Genomic DNA, 24,001 nt, shown 5'->3' with positions numbered 1-24,001 from the left:
GACAGATACTCTGAGGATAATTCTTTAAACATCCATAATTGTTACCAGAATATAACATTTTAATAGCAAAATTCTTAAACTTGAAATAAAGATGCTAGACTTATAAACGTTTTCATACATGATGTGAGTGTAACAAAGAACAATTATCTTACGTTTAAAGAAAATACCATTTAAAGTCACAAATAAGATTTTATGCTCAATCTCCCAGTTTGGTTATTTTGGTACAAATATGTTCATGCCATGTTTAAATTGTTATTATGTAACATTTGTCATTTATGGCATTTAATAAATGCCCTATTTCATTCAACCTAAGTGTTGTGTTTTATCTCATACCAAACAAGTTCGTCTTGTCAGTTATATTTGCTTGACCTGGACAATACATAAAGAAGATAAGTGAAAACAAAAAATTAAAAAGAATTACCATATATAATAACAAAGAATAAAATTATAAAAAGAAAAAATCAAGTAAATTTCAAGTTGAAATGAAAATAATCATGGAAATGCATGTCTTATAAATCTAATCACATATGAAGTAGGTCTTGATAATAAATGTTTTTTTTTTATTTGAAGTAAATCCATGGAGAAATAAGAAAGTAAAAGAGTAAAAGAATGACAAAGATAAATTCAAAGTTAAAGGAGGAGATAATTTTGGAAATATGGACGCTAGATTTAAAACCCTTGTCATATTATTATGATAGAAAATGAAGAAGTTTGAGTAAAATATAATAATTTCTAGAAAAAAAAATCTAAGTTCAAGGAGGACATAATTCTGGAAAAAGTCAAGCTGGAGTATTGAACCTTCTACCAAATTACTTGAGTAAAAATAAGACACACACATACGCACGCACACAAGCACGCGCGCGCACGCACGCACGCACACACACATATATATAGATACATTATGAAATAAAGTAGTTATTAAAAAATCATCATTTTTCATGAACATTCTAAGTTCAAGGTGGGTAGTTCTGATTCCTTTTGTGCTAGATTTGTAAACTTTGTCACATATGATAAGGTTGATGATCAGTAACATATATTTTTAGTTTCATAATTTGTTTTCCCTAATTTTTGAGTAATGACAAAAAATGTTATATTTGCAATAATTTAAGCATATTTGTTGACATAGCAACCAAGAATTTCAACATAGGAAGAAACGACGAAGACGTGCATATTCTCCAGACTGCCATCCACTCCTATAATATATCAGGTTTCATAAAAATGTTTTCACTACTTTTTGGGTGTTCGCTGGATCCAGTTTATGTGTTAAATTAGCCATATTGTCAGTCAATTTGTTGCCATAGCAACCAAAGTTTTCAACATAAGAAAAATAAAAGACGTGCATAATCTCCAGACTATGTATCTACTCATATATAAAGTTTCATAAAAATAATTTCAGTACTTTTTGCATTATTGCAGGATCCAATGCAGACGGACGGACTGACAGACAGACGGATAGACGGACGGACGGACAGACGGACCGAAGGTAAATCTCAAGTCCCCTCCGATTAAACCGGTAGAGGACTAATAACTTCAAAGCCTTATTTTTCTTTAAATAACGAATAACACAATATGTTTCACCAACTGCTAAAGGTTCATCTAGTTCCTCGTACAGTACATCAATACTATAAGATACAAGTTAATTTTTGTAACATGCAAAATTACGTTTGGTATGCAAGGCATTTGGCAGATCATTACTAAGGGTAAAAAAAGAGCTCAAAAAATCTTCTATCGGAATATTATTCTTATGTATCGTCTTTTTAGGTTAACAGTGACGCAGGGGTTCAATAGTTCTTGACATATTTATCTCATAACTACATTTCTTTTTGATCATTTTTAGCAATCAGTTTTTAGTACACATTCTTTTTATACTATTATATTTTCATTATTTTTTATTCATCTTATATTTAGATACAGAACCTAAATATACCTCTTTTGAACGTTTCAATCTTCATCAAACTTCTCAGACTTTTTACATAGTTTACCATCGGCACATGGCGTATTATATATTCTTCTACGTTTACTAAATAATGGATCTGCCACACTTCTCACATTTACAAAGAATGCGATACATGAATTAAAATGTAATCTTACGTTAAAATTAACATTTTCGGTAATAGTATTTTAACATTATAAGACCTTTACGGAATTCGTTCTGTAACTCACTATTCCATCGTCAAGTAGTGCTTTCATAATAAATATCATTATCCTCGTGCAAATACGTGACATTTAATAGAACAAGAGCTGTCACAGGAGACAGCAAAGCTCGAATAATTAAATATTGGACGCAGTAAAGAAGACGAAATTATAAAAGAAAATCAATTATGATATAAATATAATTCTTCTTATGACACGAAGTTAAATTTGTTAACATGAATTCCAAGTTCAAGGGGGAATAATTCTGGAAATAATCACATTAGAGTTATGGACATTGTAACACAACATGTGTGTAATGATAAGAAATATTTATTTGATGTTTAAAGAAGAAACCTATTAATAAGAAGTTATCATATTTCTTCAAAACGTTCAAAGGGAGAAAAAAATCTGGAAATATTGCTTCAAGAGTTATGAACCTTGTCAAATAAGATCTGGTTGATGATAAGGAGTATATATTTGAAGTTTGAGTAAGATACCTTTAAAACTTAAGAAGTTGTAATGAAGAAATAACATTTTTCAAGTAAAAAATCCAAGTTAATGAGGAGATAATTTTTTGCAATATTAGTGCTAGAATTATGACCCTTGTCAGATATAAGGAACATATACTTGAAGTATGAAGTTGATCGTTAAGGAAATAAAGAAGTTACAGTAAAACATAATATTTTAAAGAACAATTATACGTCAAGGGGAGATAAATCTGCAAATATTGGTGCGAGAGTTATTTATCTTGTCGCATAAGATGTGGTTGATGATAAATAACATATTTGAAGTTTGAAGTTGATACCTTACGAAATGGAAAAGTTAAAGTAGAAAATAATTTACTGCACCAAAATTTTAGATAGTCACTGACACTAGATCCCGATGAACATTTATAAGTATTGTTTCCAATATCACGACCAAGCCAATCACTTGGAATTCGTACTCACATCTAATAATTTGATATCCGAATTATTATATAGATGGTCCTTGGACACATGTTCGAAAGGCATGTCCGGAGAATAATCATCATAATCTATAAAACTACCGGTACGATCACAAACAATATCATCCTTGCGGTCTCCATAACATGTACGTGCATTCCATTCACCAGTTAAAAATGTAATGCCATGTGATTCATAAACAGAAATATTGTTTTGCATAATTCAAATAAATCACCACTGATAAAGTTTAAAGCAGGGGAATCTTCCACCCAAATATATACATCAGCTAAATAAATGTCATCGGTAAAATGAAAAAAAAAAACATGTTTTCAAGTTTCAACCAAGGAAAGTGTCAAAATGATTCTGTACAACGGTAACCATTTTACTTATTTCATTTTTAATGTATACTAATACCCCACCACTAGATCGCTTCGCTCGCCGGTTCTGAAATTTACGATAGAAATTAAAAGTTGTATACCCATCTATATCAAAATTAGATATTTTATTAAACAAAAACATAGTATCATTATTACACAGTTTCTTCATAAAGTCATTGTCCTCCAATTTCGATCTACTTAGTCCATTTACATTCAATGATAGTAAAGACAGTCCAGCCTCACCGAGTCCCTTCTTCCGGTTCCTGTTCTGCGTCTGGCTATAGTAGGTTTCCATATCGCGTAATGATACTCTGTCAATCAAAAAGCGTGATTACAGCTTACCGTAAGATTTATTCATAAAAACGGTATACGGTCACTGCACGTCTGTTCTTGAAGATAAACTCATTAAGTTCCAAAAGAGAGCTGCAAGACTAATTCTAGACAAATATTATGATACTCCATCTGCTGAACTATTTTCTGAACTACGCTGGATTACCTTTTCACAGAGGGTTGTTTTTCAAAAAGCTTTTACGATGTTTAAAATAATGAATTATCAGGCGCCTTCTTATTTATTAAATAAAATTCGTTTCATCATCAGATGTTCATACTCATCATCTGATTTTTAACTTTACACCCCTAGACCAAATACTGAACAATTTCGTAAGTCTTTTATTTATTCTGGAACTTGTATTTGGAACGGACTTCCTGATTATATCAAGTCTGCTACATCTCTGATATTATCACACATCAATGTATACAAGTTGTTTATCACATGTATACTTTTACATGTATGTATTTAAATAGTTTGAATATGTTAAATTTATATTGTTCTTTGTTAAGGGCCTCTTGCAAAATTGATATGTTGTTCAAATGAGTTATTATTATTATTATAATTATTATTATACGGTCCTTTCTTTATTAACAAATTTAGTTCTTTGAGAGCTATATTTGTAAAAAACATTGGAATGAAGCTACCGTGAGCTAGGAATTCTATGCCGGCAGCCGGGTGTGAAAACGGTTTCGCGTCTTGTCGGATCGTTGTCTTGCAAAATCCACTGGAGTCAATACAAGTTCTAGATCGAAATTATTCATGACTATATTTCAAAGATTTCTCATCGAAAGGAAGAAGATCCATCCATTTCGAGATGTAACCAATATATATCCCCTGAAGATGTGTTTTTATCTATATTATTAAACAACACATGTTTTTTTTCATAATTTTCTCAAATAGCCTTTCCATTTTTTCGATAAGAAATACAAACGGTAAATGGTGTTCTATCAAAAATAAAATACGTATGAGGATAAAACATATTGTAAATTACAATTACCATATGCACATAGATCTGCATTAGCAAAGTCTAGATGTGGTAGCACCACTTCGACTACAAACTGGACGGCGTAATGAAAATATTACCTGAATCTAAAGGAGTATGTCTGTTTTGTAAAGACTCTGTTAAAAATAAAATACATGTGCTTTTGCAATGTCCCACTTACTCTGTTGATATGCATTTACTTTCAAAAAAGGCAGTTGTGTTAAATACAAATTCTGAATTGAAAAATTTTAATTTTGCGTACATTTCTTTACTATTTTACTGCATTGCATCTGTAGCACCAATATACACTATTACATTTACATAGTTTTACATTTCAAGTGACAGTAACAAAAAAAAAAACAAACAAACAAACAACAAACAAAACAAAAAACATCCTTTAATGAAAAAAAACGAGTTTACACAAAATGGTTTTCAAGTGACAAATGACACAAACTACACGATGTTGGTCTTTAAAAACGAAATTAAATGCAATATGTAGGTGGTTTATTTGTTGTAAATGTTATATTATGTGTCGATTTACTAAAAATATCATTTTAATGGCATACAATGGTTTGTCGTGCCTAAAATCCGATGCAAATGTATTGCAAATTCATATAAAAATGAATACCATATATGTGTTACACAATATTTCGTCTTTCATGTAGTAGCTACAATAAGCAAACATATGTGGCTAGACATTTTCAAATATCCTTACCTTAGGAAAACATAGGTTTGTTTGAAATTTATCCATACCACTGAATATTAACAAATAATTGCTGCAATAAGTCAAAGACTACGCCTTCACACTCAATAACAGAACTATATGATTTAGACCCTAACTTCCGATAAACATGCTTACGAATTAAGGTACTAGTAAACCTACGATTAATGATGATTGTCTCAATTTTCAATATTCTATCATAGTATGCGCCCAGAAATAATGTTATACAAATCTAAATGTTTGGGTTTTCCGTATTATATTTTTAGCTTCCTGTTGAAGTTCTGTTTTTTTTTTTAACTTCAAGTTCGGTGCCAAGAATGAGGTAACCTACTTTCAAATTGTACTACTATCCGTCACAAATAATCATGAATTTGGAATAATAACAAATCGTATTTAAATTGTGAAATAAAAAAGGCTAAGCTGATACCAATGTTTCTCAGATGTTTGACACCTGACTCAAGATGACTAGGTGAAATATCTTTATCATAGCAATTCTGTCAACAGTATTTGAATATATTTGAATACGTGGATTTTTCTAAGTTCGTAATAGTTATCATTTATTATCTACGTTTATGCACAAACACAACTGAACAGAGACTTCCAAATTACTTTCGAATACATTAAATGGAATGTGAAATATATAGTTAGTTTTCTGCTTATTAAGTCTTAACCTTAATCCACGGAAGTGTTGATGACAAAATATTATTCTGTCTCTTCACGTCAATCGTGTCAATCTTATTCAAGAAAACTGACAACTGTACTAACTTTTCTCCCTGATTTTGCTTCTTCGGCAGTTACAGTAATTTCTGTGCCTCCAAACGCAAATGTAACTTCTATTGGGTTATTACGTATATCATCTGTGCAAGATAAGTCTAGGATGATCTTACCAACAACATGACAGTCTTTGTCTGTAGTAAATCTCGGGTTTGAAAGTTCTGATGCATATATATCAATTTGTACCTTGTTCTGATTTCGATTCTGTATGAAATACCGTTTCTTGTGCTGCGTGTCAAATTTTACTAAATCTCCTCGAGTAACATGCTTTGAGAATATATCGTTACACTGAACTCCAAAATCAGTGACGAAACGCTTCTCTATAGGGTGTTTATCCGGTTTGAAATCTGAACTACCTGCAACACCGTATGTATATTTCACCACCCTCTCTAGAATAACAGGTGGATTATATCCATATAAAACCGCCCCTTGAAGCACTGCAGTTGACGCCTCTACTGGTACAATAACAGGAATGTTAGCAAATTCAGACTTTACAACTTGCTGCAAAAGGATACATTCAGAGAAGCCACCTACCATTAAGATGCAGGATATTGATCCTACAAGCATGTTTCCTAATACCTTTTTCATTTGTTGTATTGTCATTTCTACAGCAGGTCCGAAGAACTTGACGAAAACATCTGATGGGAAGGACATTTTGTCTCGTTTGATTATAATGTCTTTGCCAAAGCCCGTCCGGTTCAAGGCCTTTTCAATTTTTTTTGTCTTTTTGACTTTTCGTAGAATTGTTTTTCGGTTGTCTGCTTCATATATATCTTTCAAACTTTGCGGAAATCTCATATTCACACAATCGGTATTTTCTGGATTAAAAGATTTCTTTTTCACTTCAAATTCGCCCATTAAAAACAACCAATCTTCAGTTTCAAATTTTTTAAATTGTTCATACTTTTCATCAGAAAGAGCAGTTTTTAAGAACTTTTCGAACTCATTGTTCACTTCATTTCCACCAAAAATATTTCCACTTGAAACAACAACTTGTTTTACACGATTTGAAGGAGCAATTTCGTGTATTGTTAAATCTATTGTTCCACCTGAAGAGTAAGTTGTGCTTTGAATAATACATGTGTACAAATCTTATTATTAGTTTTGAAAGAATCAGATTCTTTTTGTTCACACTCCAAAAATATGTGATATTAAATTATTTTTACATCAAAAAACACTAGTGAGGATTTTTGCAGTGTTTGAACTATGATGTAATAATGAAAAACAAATACATGTAAATAATTTAAACCGGTATGAGAACAACTAAAATACATTTCACCCTTTTTAAATATATATTATGATATCAATTGTAATCGGCCTGTAATGTACCTTTATTTAAAATAACCGAATACCTACCACCAGCGTCTAACACGAGGTATTTACTTCCAACCTCCAGGGAAGATAACATAACACCCGTGTCTCTATTAACAGCACACACATCAAGTTGCCGACAATAAACTGACGCAGCTTCTGGCTCAAGAGCAATAACTATACTGTTCGATGGTAATCCTGCCTACAACAGATATGTGTATGTTGTTATTTGTAATCAAGAAACCATAATGTAGGTGACATAGTTTGGATCTTCACTTGATTAGTTTTGGTATATATTTTATCTTTTTATTTAATCCGTTTCAAGTTGTTTTCCAAAGAGGAAGCATACTTTGAAAGCATCGATCTGTACGTATATATGTACGTATGTAAGTAATTTCTTACCTAAATATTTCATTGTCTGATGAATAGCTTGATAAGAAATACGCTGTTATTTATGGCACATGACCATGAGAATAACTAAATGGATTTTGATGTCAGGTGGTCACATTGACCTAGTAGGTAAAACAGTTTCCGATCAATAACTTGACAACGCATTGATTGTTGGCCCTCAAACTTCGTACATGCATTGGTCATGGCAAGTAGATAACTTCTATTGATCAAGGGTCAAAGGTGAAGTTCATTAATTTTTTGATCACAAGGTCAAAAGACGGTCACAAATACCTGATCACTTGACTAATTGACTGCCGATAGGGGACATACATGTTATACAAACATTTCTTGTTTACCTTTAAGTCAGAAGTGGACATATCAAAGTCAACGTTTTGATTAATGAAAACTTGTGAAGGAAAGTCATAACTATAGACGATCCCTTTTGGTTTTAAGATCAGTAGGTGATGATGATACAGTATTGTTTATAATGAAAAGAAGTCAAATATTTGAGGCATTTAATAATACATATATTTATAATAAAGCTTTTATATATTTCATATTTATATAACTTTAATCGAAATATGTATAGGTATGTGAATATGCCATTCCGACAGCAAATGTGGTAATGGACACCTATCTATTTGAAAAGGACCTTACTTGCAAAGCAGATTCTCTCATCAAATATTTTGCTTGGTCTGTCCAGATGGCAGGGACAGTAATAACCCATCTTATATCTCCCAGTCGAATATCCTGAAATCTTTTCTCTAAATCAGAAAACATGTCCTTTGCTAAAAACCAAATGCTTGCTGAAAATACTTTTATTGCTGGAAGCACCTTTCCCAATTGGTCAACAAGCTTCATTCCTGTGTTCAACGGCTGTGAAATGGACAATGCATTCATCATGATAAGATAAAAGAAAACCTTTGTAAAGTTCATTCAGTCTTTGTATAATTCCATTTAGTGTGCACTCATGATGGATCGTTTATTTTAATAGTAAAGTATTTTTTGTAAAAATGTTAGACGAAAAATTAATAGATTAAAAATTGAACGGTAGAGTACAAGGTAATAATGTAACATACATATATGATGATCAGATAAAAGGAACTCTTTGTAAATATATCTCACTCTCTCTCTCTCTCTCTCTCTCTCTCTCTCTCTCTCTCTCTCTCTCTCTCTCTCTCTCTCTCTCCCTCTCTCTCTCTCTCTCTCCCTTTCTTTCTCTGTCTCTCTGTCTGCCTGTCTGTCTCTCTCTGTCTGTCTGTCTGTCTGTCTGTCTGTCTCTTTCTCTCTGTCTCTGTCTCTGTCTCTGTCTCTCCCTCTCTGTCTCTCTCTCTCTCTCTCTCTCTCTCTCTCTCGTACATATCACATATTATATATTCGTCGAGATACACCACCACTAGGAGGAAAAAATTTGAAAATAATATTACCTCATTATACTTTACATACAGACGAGTTTTGAAGTGTTTAAAGAAGAAATAATTCTCGTGTTGGTTTTTGGATAATAATTCATCATATCTTCTTTCTGCCTCATAGCCGAACGAGTCCAGTGTTTCACCGTCTGGTTTTATCAAGGCGCATGTTGGTGTTTTTCCAGTGGAATATGAAGTGTATGTTGAATACCAAGACTTTACATGAATGTTTGTTTTTGCCTGTTCTAAATCCGAAATAGAGGAAAATGCCCAACCAGAAAACGAAGATCCAACGTCTATGGCCGCCACAAAAAGCTTATTGTCCGCCTGAAATCAACGTTATAAAGTTCTTAGTCACTTGCATTCATTTCAAATTTGTTTCTTGATTGCTGAGATAGTTTTGTCATTGAGATGAGGTCACAAGAGTTCAGGCTAACACAAGGATTTGAGCTTTATAATTAGACAGAGCGTGGCAACTTTGGGAAATCACCTAGTTATATCTAAATTAGAAATGGATAATCGTAAGGCAGGGGAACTATTTATTTATCTGCAAAAGTTTAGAATTTTATCATGATGAACGTAGGAATGTCTTACTAAGAGATGAGACATTATACAGAGAAATTTACTTTCAGCAAAGTCGAATAGAATTCGGAAGCACCTTTGCGCTGTACCGATGTTTTCCATTCTTTATTTTATATAAAACCTGCTTTTGGCATACTCGCTTATAGAGTATCATCGGTTTCAAGAAACTACGTTTTAAGGTCCAAACCGACCTTTCATCACAGTTATTAAATTTTCGTGGTGACATGATTTCACACCTGGACACGTTTGATTGGCAGAAAGACATGCAACTATACGTATTGGATATCGAGTAGGAATCTTTCTGATTAGGAAAGACCTGGTCACGAATTTCATATGACATCCTCCTGCGAGTGTGATAGGCAGGAATTGTTGGATGTGATAAGATGAGAGAGAGAGAGAGAGAGACAGAGAGAGAGTAAACTTTGATATAACTTTGACAGACAGACAGACAGAGAGACAGACAGACAGACAGAGAGACAGAGAGACAGAGAGAGAGTAAACTTTGATTTATTCAAACATATGAGAGAGAGGGAGAGCGAGAGAGACAGACAGACAGAGAGAGACAGACAGACAGAGAGACAGAGAGACAGAGAGAGAGAGAGAGTAAACTTTGATTTATTCAAACATATGCTTTGCCAAAGTCAAGGAGATAAGATGTTTGTTTGCCTGCTGTGATGAATCTCTTAGTTCAATAAGCTGTGTGTCACATGAACTGTTCTCTCTTAAGCCATGCTGAAGATCGAAAAGAATATTGTAATTACTAAAGTGTGAAGATAGATGGGAAGCAAAAACATGACCTAGCGTTTTGTAAAGGATACAAATTGGTTGAATAGACCGGTAATAAGCTTGGTTTGTATTATCACTTTTTTGTAAATAGGGCAAGCAAAGGCATTGGTCCAATCAGAGGGAATAGCACCAGATGATAGAGATTTTTGGAACAGTATTTTGATAATATCTACGACTTCTTTCAGCAGTTCTTTGAGGAATACTGGCCGAATAAGGTCTGGTCATGCAGCTTTGTCTATCTGAAGGTTGGCTAAAGAGGCTTCAGCATCCCTTTTTTACTTATAGGTACCGTGTTTTGTGGGGTAAAGGCAATATAGTTTTTGCAGGCAAGTTTGTTGAAGTAACAACTGTGCACTGTAAAAAAGCCTGAACTACCTTTTCAGTTTATTGGTATTGTCAATGATGTTTGATAAAAGAAAGCATATGGTTTGATGTTCGATGGTTTATACATTTTGTGAATCTTCCTTAAAATGTTTTTAATGTGAATATAGCTTTTTAGTAAGAAATTTAGTTTGAGTGTATGCTGGATCATTGTCATCAAGTTCTTGTTTTTGTTCTAAGTATTAATCATAAGATGTTTTAATTTGGGTTTTGATGTGCACTTTCAGTTTTTTTTTAAATTTTCCTTAGTTCACAATTTGTAAGTTTTTTTGTATAGATGGCTTTTTTTGTCATGAGTTTTTATTTGATTTTGTTACTAGGGGAGGGATATTTAAGATCCTATTTTTTCATTTCGAACAAATAAGGTTTTTTTGAGATTTCAGATGTGTCTATAGTTCACACCTTGTAAATAAGTTCTTGAGTAAGTATTTGCATATGATTTTTGAGTTAAGATCAGTTTGCTTTTTATAGACTAGACAGTTTCTTGGTTATTTAAGATAATAGGTCTTGCATGTAGAGTTGTTGGGATGATGTTATGATCTGATAATTATAAGATTATTTCTGTTTTGTTGAGTGTGTCCCTCGGGATTAGGTAGATATCTAAAATATTAACATGTCTTGTATTTACAATTACCATTTGAATAAGGGTGTAATTTCCAATAACCTCTAGGAATTTATTTTGTATGTGGAGTTTGGACTAAGGACAAATTAGTAAGAATAAACATGTTCCCATGTAAGTTTAAGAAAGTGTGTTAAAGTCTCCTGGGATTATGTTTGTGCCTTTAAGATTTCTTGCGGGCAGGCGTACACAATTTCTTCTGTGCGCAATTCCTTCTACATATCTCAAGGGATTTTCACCAAACTTTCACAGAAGCTTTGTTATCAATTGCCCTGTGCATTTTGGCAGGGTTTTGTGATCGGAAAACGTTTGACCTAATTATAGTCTTTCGTTTTTTCCATAAAATTTTATTATTTACAAATCATATCCATTTAATCACAACTTGAACATTTAATCAAACTTTATATAATTATTGAACAGAAACGATCTGGTTTGTTAAACGCCTGTTAGCTCATCTGCCCACTTTTGGGTCCTGTAGAGTCAATGTCAATGGCACTGATGTTCAAAATGGAAAATCTGCTTCCAGTCAATAACAAGAGTAAGGAATGAAATATTTCACATAAACTTGATGTATAGCAAGCTTATGTAAATATTTTTCATATATCTCTTTCGGGTCCCTTAGAACCAAGATCAAGGTAACGGTTAGTAGAAATAATAAATATGTTCAAGTCATAAACTAGAGTTTGGAATACGATATTGATATTGATATCAAGTCAAGGTTTTTGTTCCTCAAAATAGGTAATAAATTGCTGATCAATGACTAGAGTTTGGAATGAGATGTTTTAATGGCACTTGCTTAAAATTGAGCTTATGTGCTGACCTCGCATAAGACAGCTTTTGGGCCCTAAAATGTTAAATATGATAAACATGATCAACAAGGAAATGTGGCGTTTCATTATTTATGTTTACATTGCACAAAGTTACGTTGTTCGTTGCTTGTATTTGTTTTTCAACTACAACAAATCTTTCTAAAATTGTGATAATTAAAAACCTAGTTTTATTGCATTGCCATGTTTCTTATTCAAATTTGAGTATACATTTTATTTCGTTTTTATGTGTTTTATAGTAAGAGGCAATGAAAGATGGGTTGTTACCTTTAATTTCTAATTTAACCAATATAATTTCACAGTCAGTGCTTAGTTTTAGTTGTTCACATGTATTAAGATTATAATTTTTAAGTATTGATACACCATGTCTCCTTTTCCTGTTTGTCTATCCTTTCGGTAAGACTGTGTGTCCGATGTATGTTGGGACGATTTCACTTTTTATGTGCTCATTTTTTAGCCATGACTCTGTTATGGTGACAACATCAGGTTTTGAGAAAGGATCATAATTTGAAAATCATGTTTTTGTTCACAATGGATTGGCAATTAACGCAGATAATTTTATCTTTTGAACCATAATTTTTAGTTTGTGGTTTAGAAGTACCGGTATGGTGTGTGGGGACACACTTCCATCTTTTGAGAAGCTGTTTGGAGAGGTAAGGGGTTGTATACTTGAACTGGCGTTGGATTGTGTTAAATTATTACACAAAGTGCATGCCCGTGCAAAGGATACTGTAGTTTCAGCAATCTGTTGATACCATGTGTTTCTATGTCTTGACATACTATGACGAGACAGACAGAAGTAAGATGGCTAGGTGGTTTACATTGTTATCAGTATAATTTTCATGTGAATGTATTTTTTTTATTGTTCATGAATATTCAAGCATTGAGATGACTTTATTAAAGCAGTTATTTATTGAAATTCTTTATAACATCCAAAGCATTCAGCAAAATGGCTACCAGTTAAACCATGATGCAATAGTAAACAAAAACCGTTGTTCTGCAGAATATAATTTTCATGCGTTTCATCGAATAGGGGGAAATATTTGTCTTTGCGTAACGTATTTTTGTAGGCATTTTTATTGGTGGTAAAAGCAAGGTTTTTTGTACTGGCGTGTAAAATAATATTGTGTATTGGTCACTCTACTTGACGATTTCACAGCGTTAACAACTCGTGTTTTATCAAGTTGCACTTAAGCTATTAACTACACTTGGCAGCAGAGAAATGTCTAGATCTATGCACAGCGAAAATCAGTTTTTGTCTCAAATGGAGAGGCTTATCGACTCGAAGTTGGGAGCTTTTGAGCAGCGTATCAATACAGTTCAAAGGGAGATTTTTCAGTCTTAAATTTCTACCATCAAAGCTATGGACGATATATAAACATTGAGGAAGAAGGGTCACGAGCAACAGGTCAAGGTGAATACCCTTGTGCTTAACAAAATGCGACAGGCGGAAGAGCTCGTCACGGGCGATTCATTCAGCGCAGCAGACACAGAAGGCGCCAAACAGAAAATATCAGAAGGTATAGACATTATTATGCATCGTAAAAAAATGTTTAAATAAGCTGATTCTTCCGAGCATGAGTGGAAAGTCGTGGAGGAACACGAAGCGCATCCTCTCGCCGAGAATTCAGATGACGAGAAGAAAATTTATCGTGCTCAAATGCAGGCTAACCGTAAAGTTCGGCAAGAACGTCGCAAAAGAGCCAAACGTTATACACAGTATTCAACAGACATTACTACTAGAGGGTCGTATGCGGCTATTACACAGACTTCGCAGATACAGAACCCGTCAACGTGGAGCAGAAAACATGCTTCAAATGATTGATATACATGTAGCATGAATTAAGATTATTTACATACATGTAACTTGATTACAAATAGATTAAAAAGAATAAAACATTCATTTATATTGCACATTCATCACACTGTCAGTCATCAGTTATACGTTACTCATGTTTATCTCATTTCAGAGTTTAAAATAGTGATTCAAACTTTCTGAAATAAAGTGTTTTAAGATTTTTCTTAAATATATCCATATTCTGAGATTGTTTCAACTCAAATGGCAGCGGATTCCACAATTTTGGACCAATAGTTCCGAAACTTCTGTCACTAAATGTTTTTCTTTTATTGAATGGAATAACGTAGCAGTTCTCAGAGGTTTTAGCTGAGCGTAGTCGGGTATTTGGTTAAGAGTTCAGAAATGTATTTTGGAGCATGACCGATTGAACAATTGTATACAAAAGTCAAAATTTTGAATTCGATTCTAGATTTGATGGGCAACCAGTGAAGGTTGAACAATGCTTGCCTTGAACTGTCAAATTTCTTTTGTTGCAGAACTAACTTAGCGCACATGTTTTGAAAACGTTGAATTTGTTTTCAATTCAAAATCGGATACACCATAAAGAATGACATTGCAACTATCCAAGTGGGACATTACGAGTGCTATAACTAGTATTTCAGCTGCTTCTTTCGTGAGGTATTTTCGGATACGTTTTATTCTAAGATAGTTTAACATTGCAGTACGGCACTTTCGTTTGACATGTTCCTTGAAATTAAGTGTTTGGTCGAGAAATGCGCCTAAATATCTAATGGACTTCTCGAAGTTGATCTTATCTCCGTTAATACAAATGGATTTTAGGTGACACTTTTCGAGTTGTTGAGCACTTCCAAATGTTATGAATTCTGTTTTCGATGAGTTCATCTTGAGTTTATTAGCGTCCATCCAGTTGTTGATATCAATCGCACCATTTTCTAATTAAGCGATTGCAGAAATTTCACTATTTTCTTCCGTCGGTTTAAAACGTTTGGTTGCAGTATGGTCATCAGCGAATCCATACACCCATAATCCAGATGAAACCACGTCAAACAAGGTTCCAGCATACGTTAGCTAGAGCCAAGGCCCTAAACAACTACCCTGGGGGACACTGCATTCTAGTTGTCGTGGAGCCGAGATCGCCGAGTTGACACACACGCGACAGCCCCCCGGACAAAGGTATGAATCAAGCCAGCTGAGCACTGAACCGCTCACGCCGAACTGCTTCTCTAGCACGTCGACGAGTATATCATGATCCACATGATCATGTCGAATACGGCACTGAGATCAATCGCGATTAACGCTGTAACTTCTTGTTTTTCATGGCTGCCAACAGATCATTAACTAATCGCAGTAGAGCAGATTCACATGAGTGGTATTTTCTGTAGGCGGATTGGTGTGTAGGTAGTAAGTCATACTGATTAGCATGTTTATTTAGTATTTTCAGTTTTGATAAAAACGATAGATTACTCACAGGTCTTTAATTTGAAAATACAAGTTCAAGTCCAATTTTCTTCAAAAGTGGTCTCACCAAAGCCTCTTTCCGTTTATTTGGAAATATTCCTTGCTGTAGTGATAAGTTTACCAGTTTTGTTATAATTGGAAGTATTTTAAGGAATAATTTTAATATTGCTGTCGGTAATATGTCCAATTCACAAGATTTTGTCTGTAGTTCATTTATCAGCTCTTTAGCATTATCATTTGAAAATTCAAGAAGAAGGCAAGAAGAGATGGAACGTTTCTAGTATTTGGCTCGAATTTATCAAATGGTTTCAGGTCATCAAGTATTTTCTCTATTTTATTCAATAAAAATGAGGCAAAGTGTTCGGAGAGCCGCTATCACTGTAGCCAGGTGGCATTGGGTTTTCTGATTTAGTTCCTGTTAACTCAGATACTAACTGGTACAGTTTCTTGCAATCACCCTTTTTAATTAGTTACTTTTTCACTTATTACTTTTGTTTTCTCTTTTTCGAGTTCATCATTGTACTGGTTCCGAGACTTTTTTGAATGATTCATATTGTTGTGGTTGACGATATTTTTTCCATATTTTTTCAGCTTTCCGAGTCGATGTTTTAAGGGTGAGTATTTCGGGAGTGAACCATGGTTAAGGAGCTCTAATTACTTTTGTTATCTCTTTTTCAGGTGCATGCGTGTCCAGAACGTTCTTTATTTTAGCTTCAAACTCATTCACGTATAGATTAATATCACTCTGATCTATTGTAAATTCACTGAACTCTTTTCTAACAGATGACTCGTCCATATTTTTAAAGTTTCTAAATTTGACTGACTTACTGATTATATTTTCTTTTTGAACATTTGTAACACATGTTATTGCTCGATGATCAGACACATAATCACTAGGTTCACATGCCACAATTTCAACCCCATTGACTGCCTCCGTAATAACAACATCAAGAGTATTGCAAAAAACTTTTGTGCCAAAGTTAACATGCTGCACCAAACCAATAGCGAATAAAGAGTCTCTAAAATCTGATATCACACTATTTTCTTCATTCAGATGTAAGTTAAAAACACCCAGTGTTAGAAAATTGGAATATTGAGGCAAAAAACCATTCCATGAATTCGAAAAAGTCAGAAATTAATTGTCAATCTGTTGACATGGATGGTGCTCTATAAATGCCAATTACATGCATTGTAATGTTACTGAATACCAGTTGCCAAATACCAAATTCGAAACAATTTGTCACTCCAGATTTCAATTTCCTCATATTCACAACGGTGCGACAGGTCAAAGCAATCCCACCGCCGATTCGATTCTTTCGATTGGCTACACTAATTTTATAACCGTTTCGATTAAGGCCACTAGTTTCATATTCATGCTGATTTTTGTCCGAATACCAAATATGGAAGAACTGTTAGAGGTCCCATGCAAACACTAAAAATATTATGGACAGAAACAGAAGTACCAGAGACATGCAATGCGTATGAGTACGTCCTAGATTTGAGAAATAGGTTAGAACAAACATGCAAGATTGCTAGAGAGAATCTCAGCAACTCACAAGAAGAGTATAAACATCATTATGATAAGAAAACACGACCATGAAGTCCTTAGAAAGGAGACACTGTTTTACTGCTCCTGCCTTCAACACACAATAAACTGATGTTACAATGGAAAGATCCAATTGTTGTAAGTGAAGCAGTTAACAAGTTTGACTACAAAGTTGAAGTAGGTGATAGAATTGGGCTGTAAAAAATTAACCTTCTGAAGAAATATGAAGAACGAGATTATAGAATTTGTGCGAGTGTAGCTGTAATAGAAGCCAAAACTAATAATGATACTGGGGTAGTTGATGATGAAAATCTTTTAGAACTAGTAGACGCACATGGTGAAGAGACGTACAGAGATGTTTATGTTAATGATCAATTAACACTTGAACAAAAATCAGAAGTAAATGCGTTGCTTCAAGAATTTGAGGATTTTTACTGGAACTAGAGATTTTGAATCTCACAAGATTGAGTTGACTGACAAAACACCAATTTGTGTTAGACAATATATAATACCATATGCAAAAAGGACAGCGGTAGAGAATGAAATTAAGAAAATGCTTGAATGTAGTATCATTGAACCAGCAAATTCTGATTATAATTCTCCAATCGTTTTGGTGAAGAAAAGGGATAATACAAACCGTTTTTGTATTGACTTTAGAAGACTCAACTCTGTTACAAAGTTTAATACAGAACCAAAGGGCAATGTTGAGGATGTGATGGCAAAGCTCAAAGAAGATAAGTTCTTCACAAAAATTGATTTGACCAAAGGTTTTTGGCAAATACCAATTGAAGCAAAATCAAGACATCTAACAGCATTTTCTACAACAGAAGGTAGTTACTAATTCAGAAAGATGCCATTTGGAATGGTCAAATCTGGTGCAACATTTAATGGAATGATGCGGAAGTTGCTTTCCGGAGTCAATGATACTGATAAAAATGTTGACGATGTGTTTGGACATACGGTTACATGGGAGAGACATATGAAGATGTTGAGACAATTGTTTGAAAGAACACGAGAAGCAAATATCACAGTTAAACCTTCTAAATGTATGATTGGATTTGAAAGTATACAATTTACTAGTCATGTTGTTTACAAAAGACAAATGCAAATGGAAGATGACAAATAATCAAAATTAGAGACGCTATGCGACCAGAGTCAAAGAAGCAACTGAGATCATTTCTTGGTCTCGCTGGATACTACCGAAAATTCATTGCTTCATTTGCGGAAATTGCTACATCATTGACAGATTTTACGGAGAAATGACAACCAAAAAAAATCATGTGGAAGCTAGAACATGAAAAAAAAGCCTTTACTTGAAGCAAGTATTGACACGATCACCTATACTACGACTTCCAGACTTTTCAAAGTCATTTGTTTTGCAATGTGATGCTTCAGACACAGGTGTTGTGACTGTACTTGTTCAACAGTTTGATGATGGTCTGCTTCCAATAGCTTACACGTGTAAGAAATTGCTGAATAGAGAAAGAAACTACTCGATTATCGAAAGGGAATGTCTTGCAATGGTATTTAGAATAAAGAAATTCAACAAATATTTGTACGGGAAAAATTTGAGATGCATACAGACCATGCTCCTTTAACATATATTCAGAAATGTAAAGTTGAAAGTGGCCGCATAGATGGGAATTATTCATTCAGAACTATAAGTTTCGAATAGTAGCTGTAAAAGAAAAGGACAACGTATGTGCAGATTACCTAAGTAGACTGGATACCTGAAAAGGGACATTGTAGATTATTCATATTGTTTGACAACAGTGGAGTGTTTTCTTGAGTAGGGACTGTCAGAATAATCATACAGTTTCACTGTGATATTTTCTTTACAAGAGTTAATGTTTTCATACAGCGAGACATTGAAGCGTATCAAATTTCAATGTAAACCTGTTGATATGCGTATATTAAACTCTCTATGCATTTAAAGGTCAAATGCGTTAAAAACAGAAAATATGCGGGTTTATAGAGAGATTTTACATCAGATAGGAGAGACACGCTGATAGTGTGTGGCGGTTATTTTTTTGTTGAGAAGAGAATTTGTTGTTTTGAAGAGAGTTTTGTTAATTTGCTGAAGTTGGTTGAATGTTATTTTGGTGATCTTAATTGATCAGGGTTTATTGGTTGTAATTTCTTGTTTTGGTTTTTGAGTTATATCTGTTTGGTTATAAATATTTGGTTGAAATTTGTTGAATGCTTGTCTGGTCAAGATTATATTAGTTGATGCTTTGTTTTGAGGATATATGTAAATATTGGGTGCTTTAGTTTAATTTGTTTTCTGATGCTGATTAGATTTTGTAAAGTTAATATTGTTGGATGAATGTTTGTGGTTTATAGTGTATCTTAGAGTTGTAAAAATATTCATTTTTGTGTTCTTCATTTTGTGGTGATTTTATTGTTTTGTTTAGTCATAATTGGTTTAGAGCTTCGGCTCGCCAGATGTCTAGTATTGTTTCATATAAAAGACGTATACGTGAAACGATATTTCCTATAAGTGGCTGATAAATGATGTGTGTTTGTTTTGGGTGTAAATAATGATCAGAGTTCTTTGTTTTGGGTGTAAATAATAATCAGAGTTTGTTGTTTAAATGTATATATTGATTTAAGATAGAAAAAGATAAAATACTTAAAAAATAGTGCTAACTAAACAATTACATGCTAGTTTTCCAACTGAGAATATTTCAATTTTATGTCAGGCGGGGCTGCCCAGCCCCCATATCTTGGAAATTGGTTCTAGTATTTATTACTAAATCTTTCCATAGATAAAATTACATGAAGGCAGTTATTTCTCCTGACATTTACAATTGTTGATTACTCAAATCAAGCTAAAAGTATTTGTACAAATGAGAAAAAAATTAGACAGATGACTGTAGCCTGTCGGTTGCTTAAAGGTCATGTGTTAGACAGATAACTAGCATGTGGTAGACTGAACTATCTAAACTATTAGAAACCCTGAAGATTTATTTTGGGTTTCTATACTGCTTCTTGGTTACATTTGAATGACCCTCCTTTTGACTTTCAAACGTACACATTTCTGACTTCAGGAGCTATGTACATATGGGCCCGCAGTCAACACATAAATGCTACATTGGTTTTTCTTTGTTGCCAAGTGGGTTTTCATTTTTTATATTAATTTGTATGACACTTCCGGAGATCCTAAAAAGTTGATATCATATTATGTTTGACTTGCCAATGTGCCTTATTGGCGTTCGTATATTTGACTATAAATTTATGATAATGAGAATAAATAACAATTATATCTATATCTTAACTCTCTTCCCCCTGCACTTGCCCGACTAGCTACCCAAGAGCAGTTAAGTGCAGCCATAGCTTGCATTAATTATGTGTCACCCTAGTTTTCCCAGCCCCCTGTTCTTATGTTCTTAACATTTTAAATATTCTTTTTTTATCCTCTTTTATACAACTCTATTTTACATTCAAACGATTCTTACGCGCAGACATGTGTATGTTCCTACAAAGGGTTTGATATTGGAATAAAGATATATATGTGAGATAAGTTCACCAAGCATCTCGCACGGTGGAAACGTTTACACTTAATTTGCACTTAAAGACACGTGCATAGTTTCCGAATATTTTGGATCCTCACTGACGGGAAACACGATTTGTCAAGTCCAATAATAGATGCCTTAGATTATGATACCAGATTGGAGAATAAAAATGATTCAAAAACAAAGATATGTATCAATATCTATAACAATAGAAAATACAAAAATGATTCGTTGACAATGCAGTTGAGGACTTCTTACAATTTCTTTTAAGAAATAATCTTAAATGCGTTATATTTATGTGAGGTGTCTGAACTTACCTCAATCATAAATGATATAATATAAATACAAAACTATATAAAAGGAACACAGCAGCCATCATAAAACCACCGGAATGGCACCCAGTAAAACAAGAAACAGAAATTTGACAGACACGCTTAAGTGACGGAGTAAACAGAGAGAAAAAAACGGACTTTATAAGTTACTAACATAGACAGCATAAGGTATACGAGTACATACAACAACTGTTATCGATTACATTTTAAGGTTTTTGATAAATTCTACACCTTATTGGTCGCATACTTTTAAGTGAATACGTGAGATCAAATCGGTTAAATATATCTTGTAATTTAAATCATTTGATATAGATGCTTAAACTTCATTGTAAATATCTAATGCAATGTCATTAGTTATTTACTTATGAATACAATTACATGTTAATGTAAATATTATGAAAAGTAAATTACTTGAAAAAAAATCTTCTATTTAGCATGCTTAAACGTCCTTGTGCAAATATCAGTTTTATACCGGTCGTTGTGAAAATGGTATATTGTAACAAGACTCCAAATCGTTTACATTTTACTTTACATATTTACAGTTTTTATGTAAATAAGACTGAATTAAACCGTACTTCTACGCTTGTCTATGTGTTGTGAATAACACGCTGCAAATGGTACGTTAAAAAAGATCGCACAGCCATTTGTCGTGATGATTTGCTTGTAGTTATTCCTTTTTTTGCAAATCTGAACTAAAATGTTTTGTCACAAAATATGTCTTCCAAAACGAGATTAGGTACTGATCATTCCTGTGAAGGTTTGTTAAAATCCCAGCCGCAGTTTGACCAAAAATTTACTATTTATAGCGCTGGTGGCCATTTGCTGCAGTGAAGCGGAACGTGCCAGTAATATGCACAACTAGAGATAATACTGATCACTCATGTTGAGTTTTATTAAAATTCCACCAGCAGTTGACCTTGGAAAGTCATAAAGTGATGTCGAAATCCTGCCTGCAGTTTATCCTTTGAAAGTCGGACAATTTTCTTTTATCTATAGCTCTAGGTGCCATTAAATGCAACGAAGCGGAATATGCCAGAATTATTCACAACCAAGGATAGTACTGATTACTTATTGAAAGTATTATTGAAATCCTACCAGAGGTTTGACCTGTAAAAGCCGGAAAGTATTTTTCTTTTTATATGGCCATTGTGTGCAGCGAAGCGGAACGTGCCAAGAACATGCACACAAGATATGGTACTTATCACTCCTGTGAGGTTTCATTGAAATTTAATTAGCAGTTTGACCTACGAAAACCGGACAAGCTTAATGCGGACGGACGGCCAATCAACCAACCAGACGGACGGATAGACGGCGAAGGCAAATTAATATGTCTCCCAAAAATGTTTGGGAGACTTTATACCATAACGTGATGAAAGTCTGGTACTTTTGGTGTGATAAGATGATGCTATACATGTAATGATATCAATTTTGTTTTTCTTAAAATATGTATTTATGTTGATAATCATGTTTACTTTAAATCCAGTCTTGTTGTCCGTACATATCATTTCCTACAAGAACAGCTGATAAGCAGTATATGAATAATAAGAAAACATTGGTTTAAATTGGTCGCCCGTGAATAAATGTCTCTACATTATCAATAAATATATCTTTTTTCACTTACAATTTGTAATAATTTTTGAAGAACATGAGATCAATAATGCTCGCATATTTTTAGTTAAATCTTAACATAACAGTTAATAAGTGTACAACAGAAAGTAAAATGTTTAAATGAAATTAAATAATAAAAACCTGATCTGAAGCCGAGTCATTGCATGTTGATGTTGCCATGTTCAAAACACTTTGTTTCCGCACAATGGTTATTCCGCAGCAGTCACATAAACTACCCGCGTTTTATCATTTAACATAATTAAGGTATTTTATCAATTAATAGTTTATATCTTTTCAATATTATTTGTTAAAATCGATTTGTTAAAATCGATAATGCTAGCCATTCTCGAGGTCGAATCAATATCTTTATGAATACGAAAAATGGCGAGATATGCCGATTAGTTGAGAACTTATATATTAAAAAAAAAAACAGATAATGTAATACAGATAGTCATCTGATTTGGTAAAGTTTGAAATTAGAATAGGTTCAAGAACGAATCGAACCGAGACAAAGTATTTTCAAATACCGGTATCAATCATTCTTACTAACTGCGCAGTTAACAAATATAAGAAATTAAATGTTTTAAAACTGTATTTTCCATTTAGAGAGTAGTTAATGTTAAAGTTTAAAGACATAGTGTAAAGACAGATTTATTTTTCTCTTATGTCGAGAGTTAATCTATTGTTCTCTGATTTAATATAGCTAGAAACATCAACTTAAACATTGGAATAACGCTTGCTTGAAATTTAGTAGTAATTAGTCGTGTTCATTTACCTAGTCCAAATAACTGCTATCAAATCTATATTCCATATCATTTTTGTACTTAAATAACAAATTTATGTTGAAAGTGTGAAATTATTATGTAATTATTATAATTATACATTTTGGAGAACAACACTAATTCTATTGAACTTGTACACAGCTTCATACCTGTACAAGATTCGGAGGGCTCAGATTTTAAATGCGTCCTCGTTGAACTTTAGTGCACGAAAAAAGTGCATTGCCCACTTTTGCAATTGTAAACGTGAGAGAGTCATTCATATCCAACTTGAAAATATTACACAGAAATGTTATTATTTAACGCTTAGGTAATTCATACCTTTACATTAAAAAAGAAGTATCTTTAAATAAGTAGGCCATGATGGCCGTTTTATCGCC

At 33.4% G+C, this 24,001-nt stretch overlaps 1 protein-coding gene across 1 annotated transcript; it reads right to left on the bottom strand.

Annotated features, from left to right (window-relative positions):
* Positions 1-5,173: 5,173 nt before the first annotated feature.
* On the bottom strand, positions 5,174-23,200 carry LOC132742736 (heat shock 70 kDa protein 12A-like). Its single transcript, XM_060731201.1, has 5 exons — positions 22,984-23,200; positions 9,388-9,696; positions 8,618-8,836; positions 7,616-7,772; positions 5,174-7,308 (listed from the first exon to the last, which is right to left on the bottom strand). The coding sequence occupies exons 1-5, from the start codon at positions 23,020-23,022 to the stop codon at positions 6,221-6,223; spliced, it is 1,812 nt and encodes a 603-aa protein (XP_060587184.1). The 5' UTR covers positions 23,023-23,200; the 3' UTR covers positions 5,174-6,220.
* Positions 23,201-24,001: the final 801 nt, after the last annotated feature.

The sequence above is a fragment of the Ruditapes philippinarum genome, unplaced genomic scaffold (genome assembly GCF_026571515.1).
Source record: "Ruditapes philippinarum isolate M1 unplaced genomic scaffold, ASM2657151v2 ctg2597_1_1_1_1, whole genome shotgun sequence".
In the NCBI taxonomy this organism is placed as follows: Eukaryota; Metazoa; Mollusca; class Bivalvia; order Venerida; family Veneridae; genus Ruditapes; species Ruditapes philippinarum.
The sequence above is the reverse complement of the archived record's forward strand: the minus strand, read 5'-3'. Positions and strand labels throughout refer to the sequence as shown.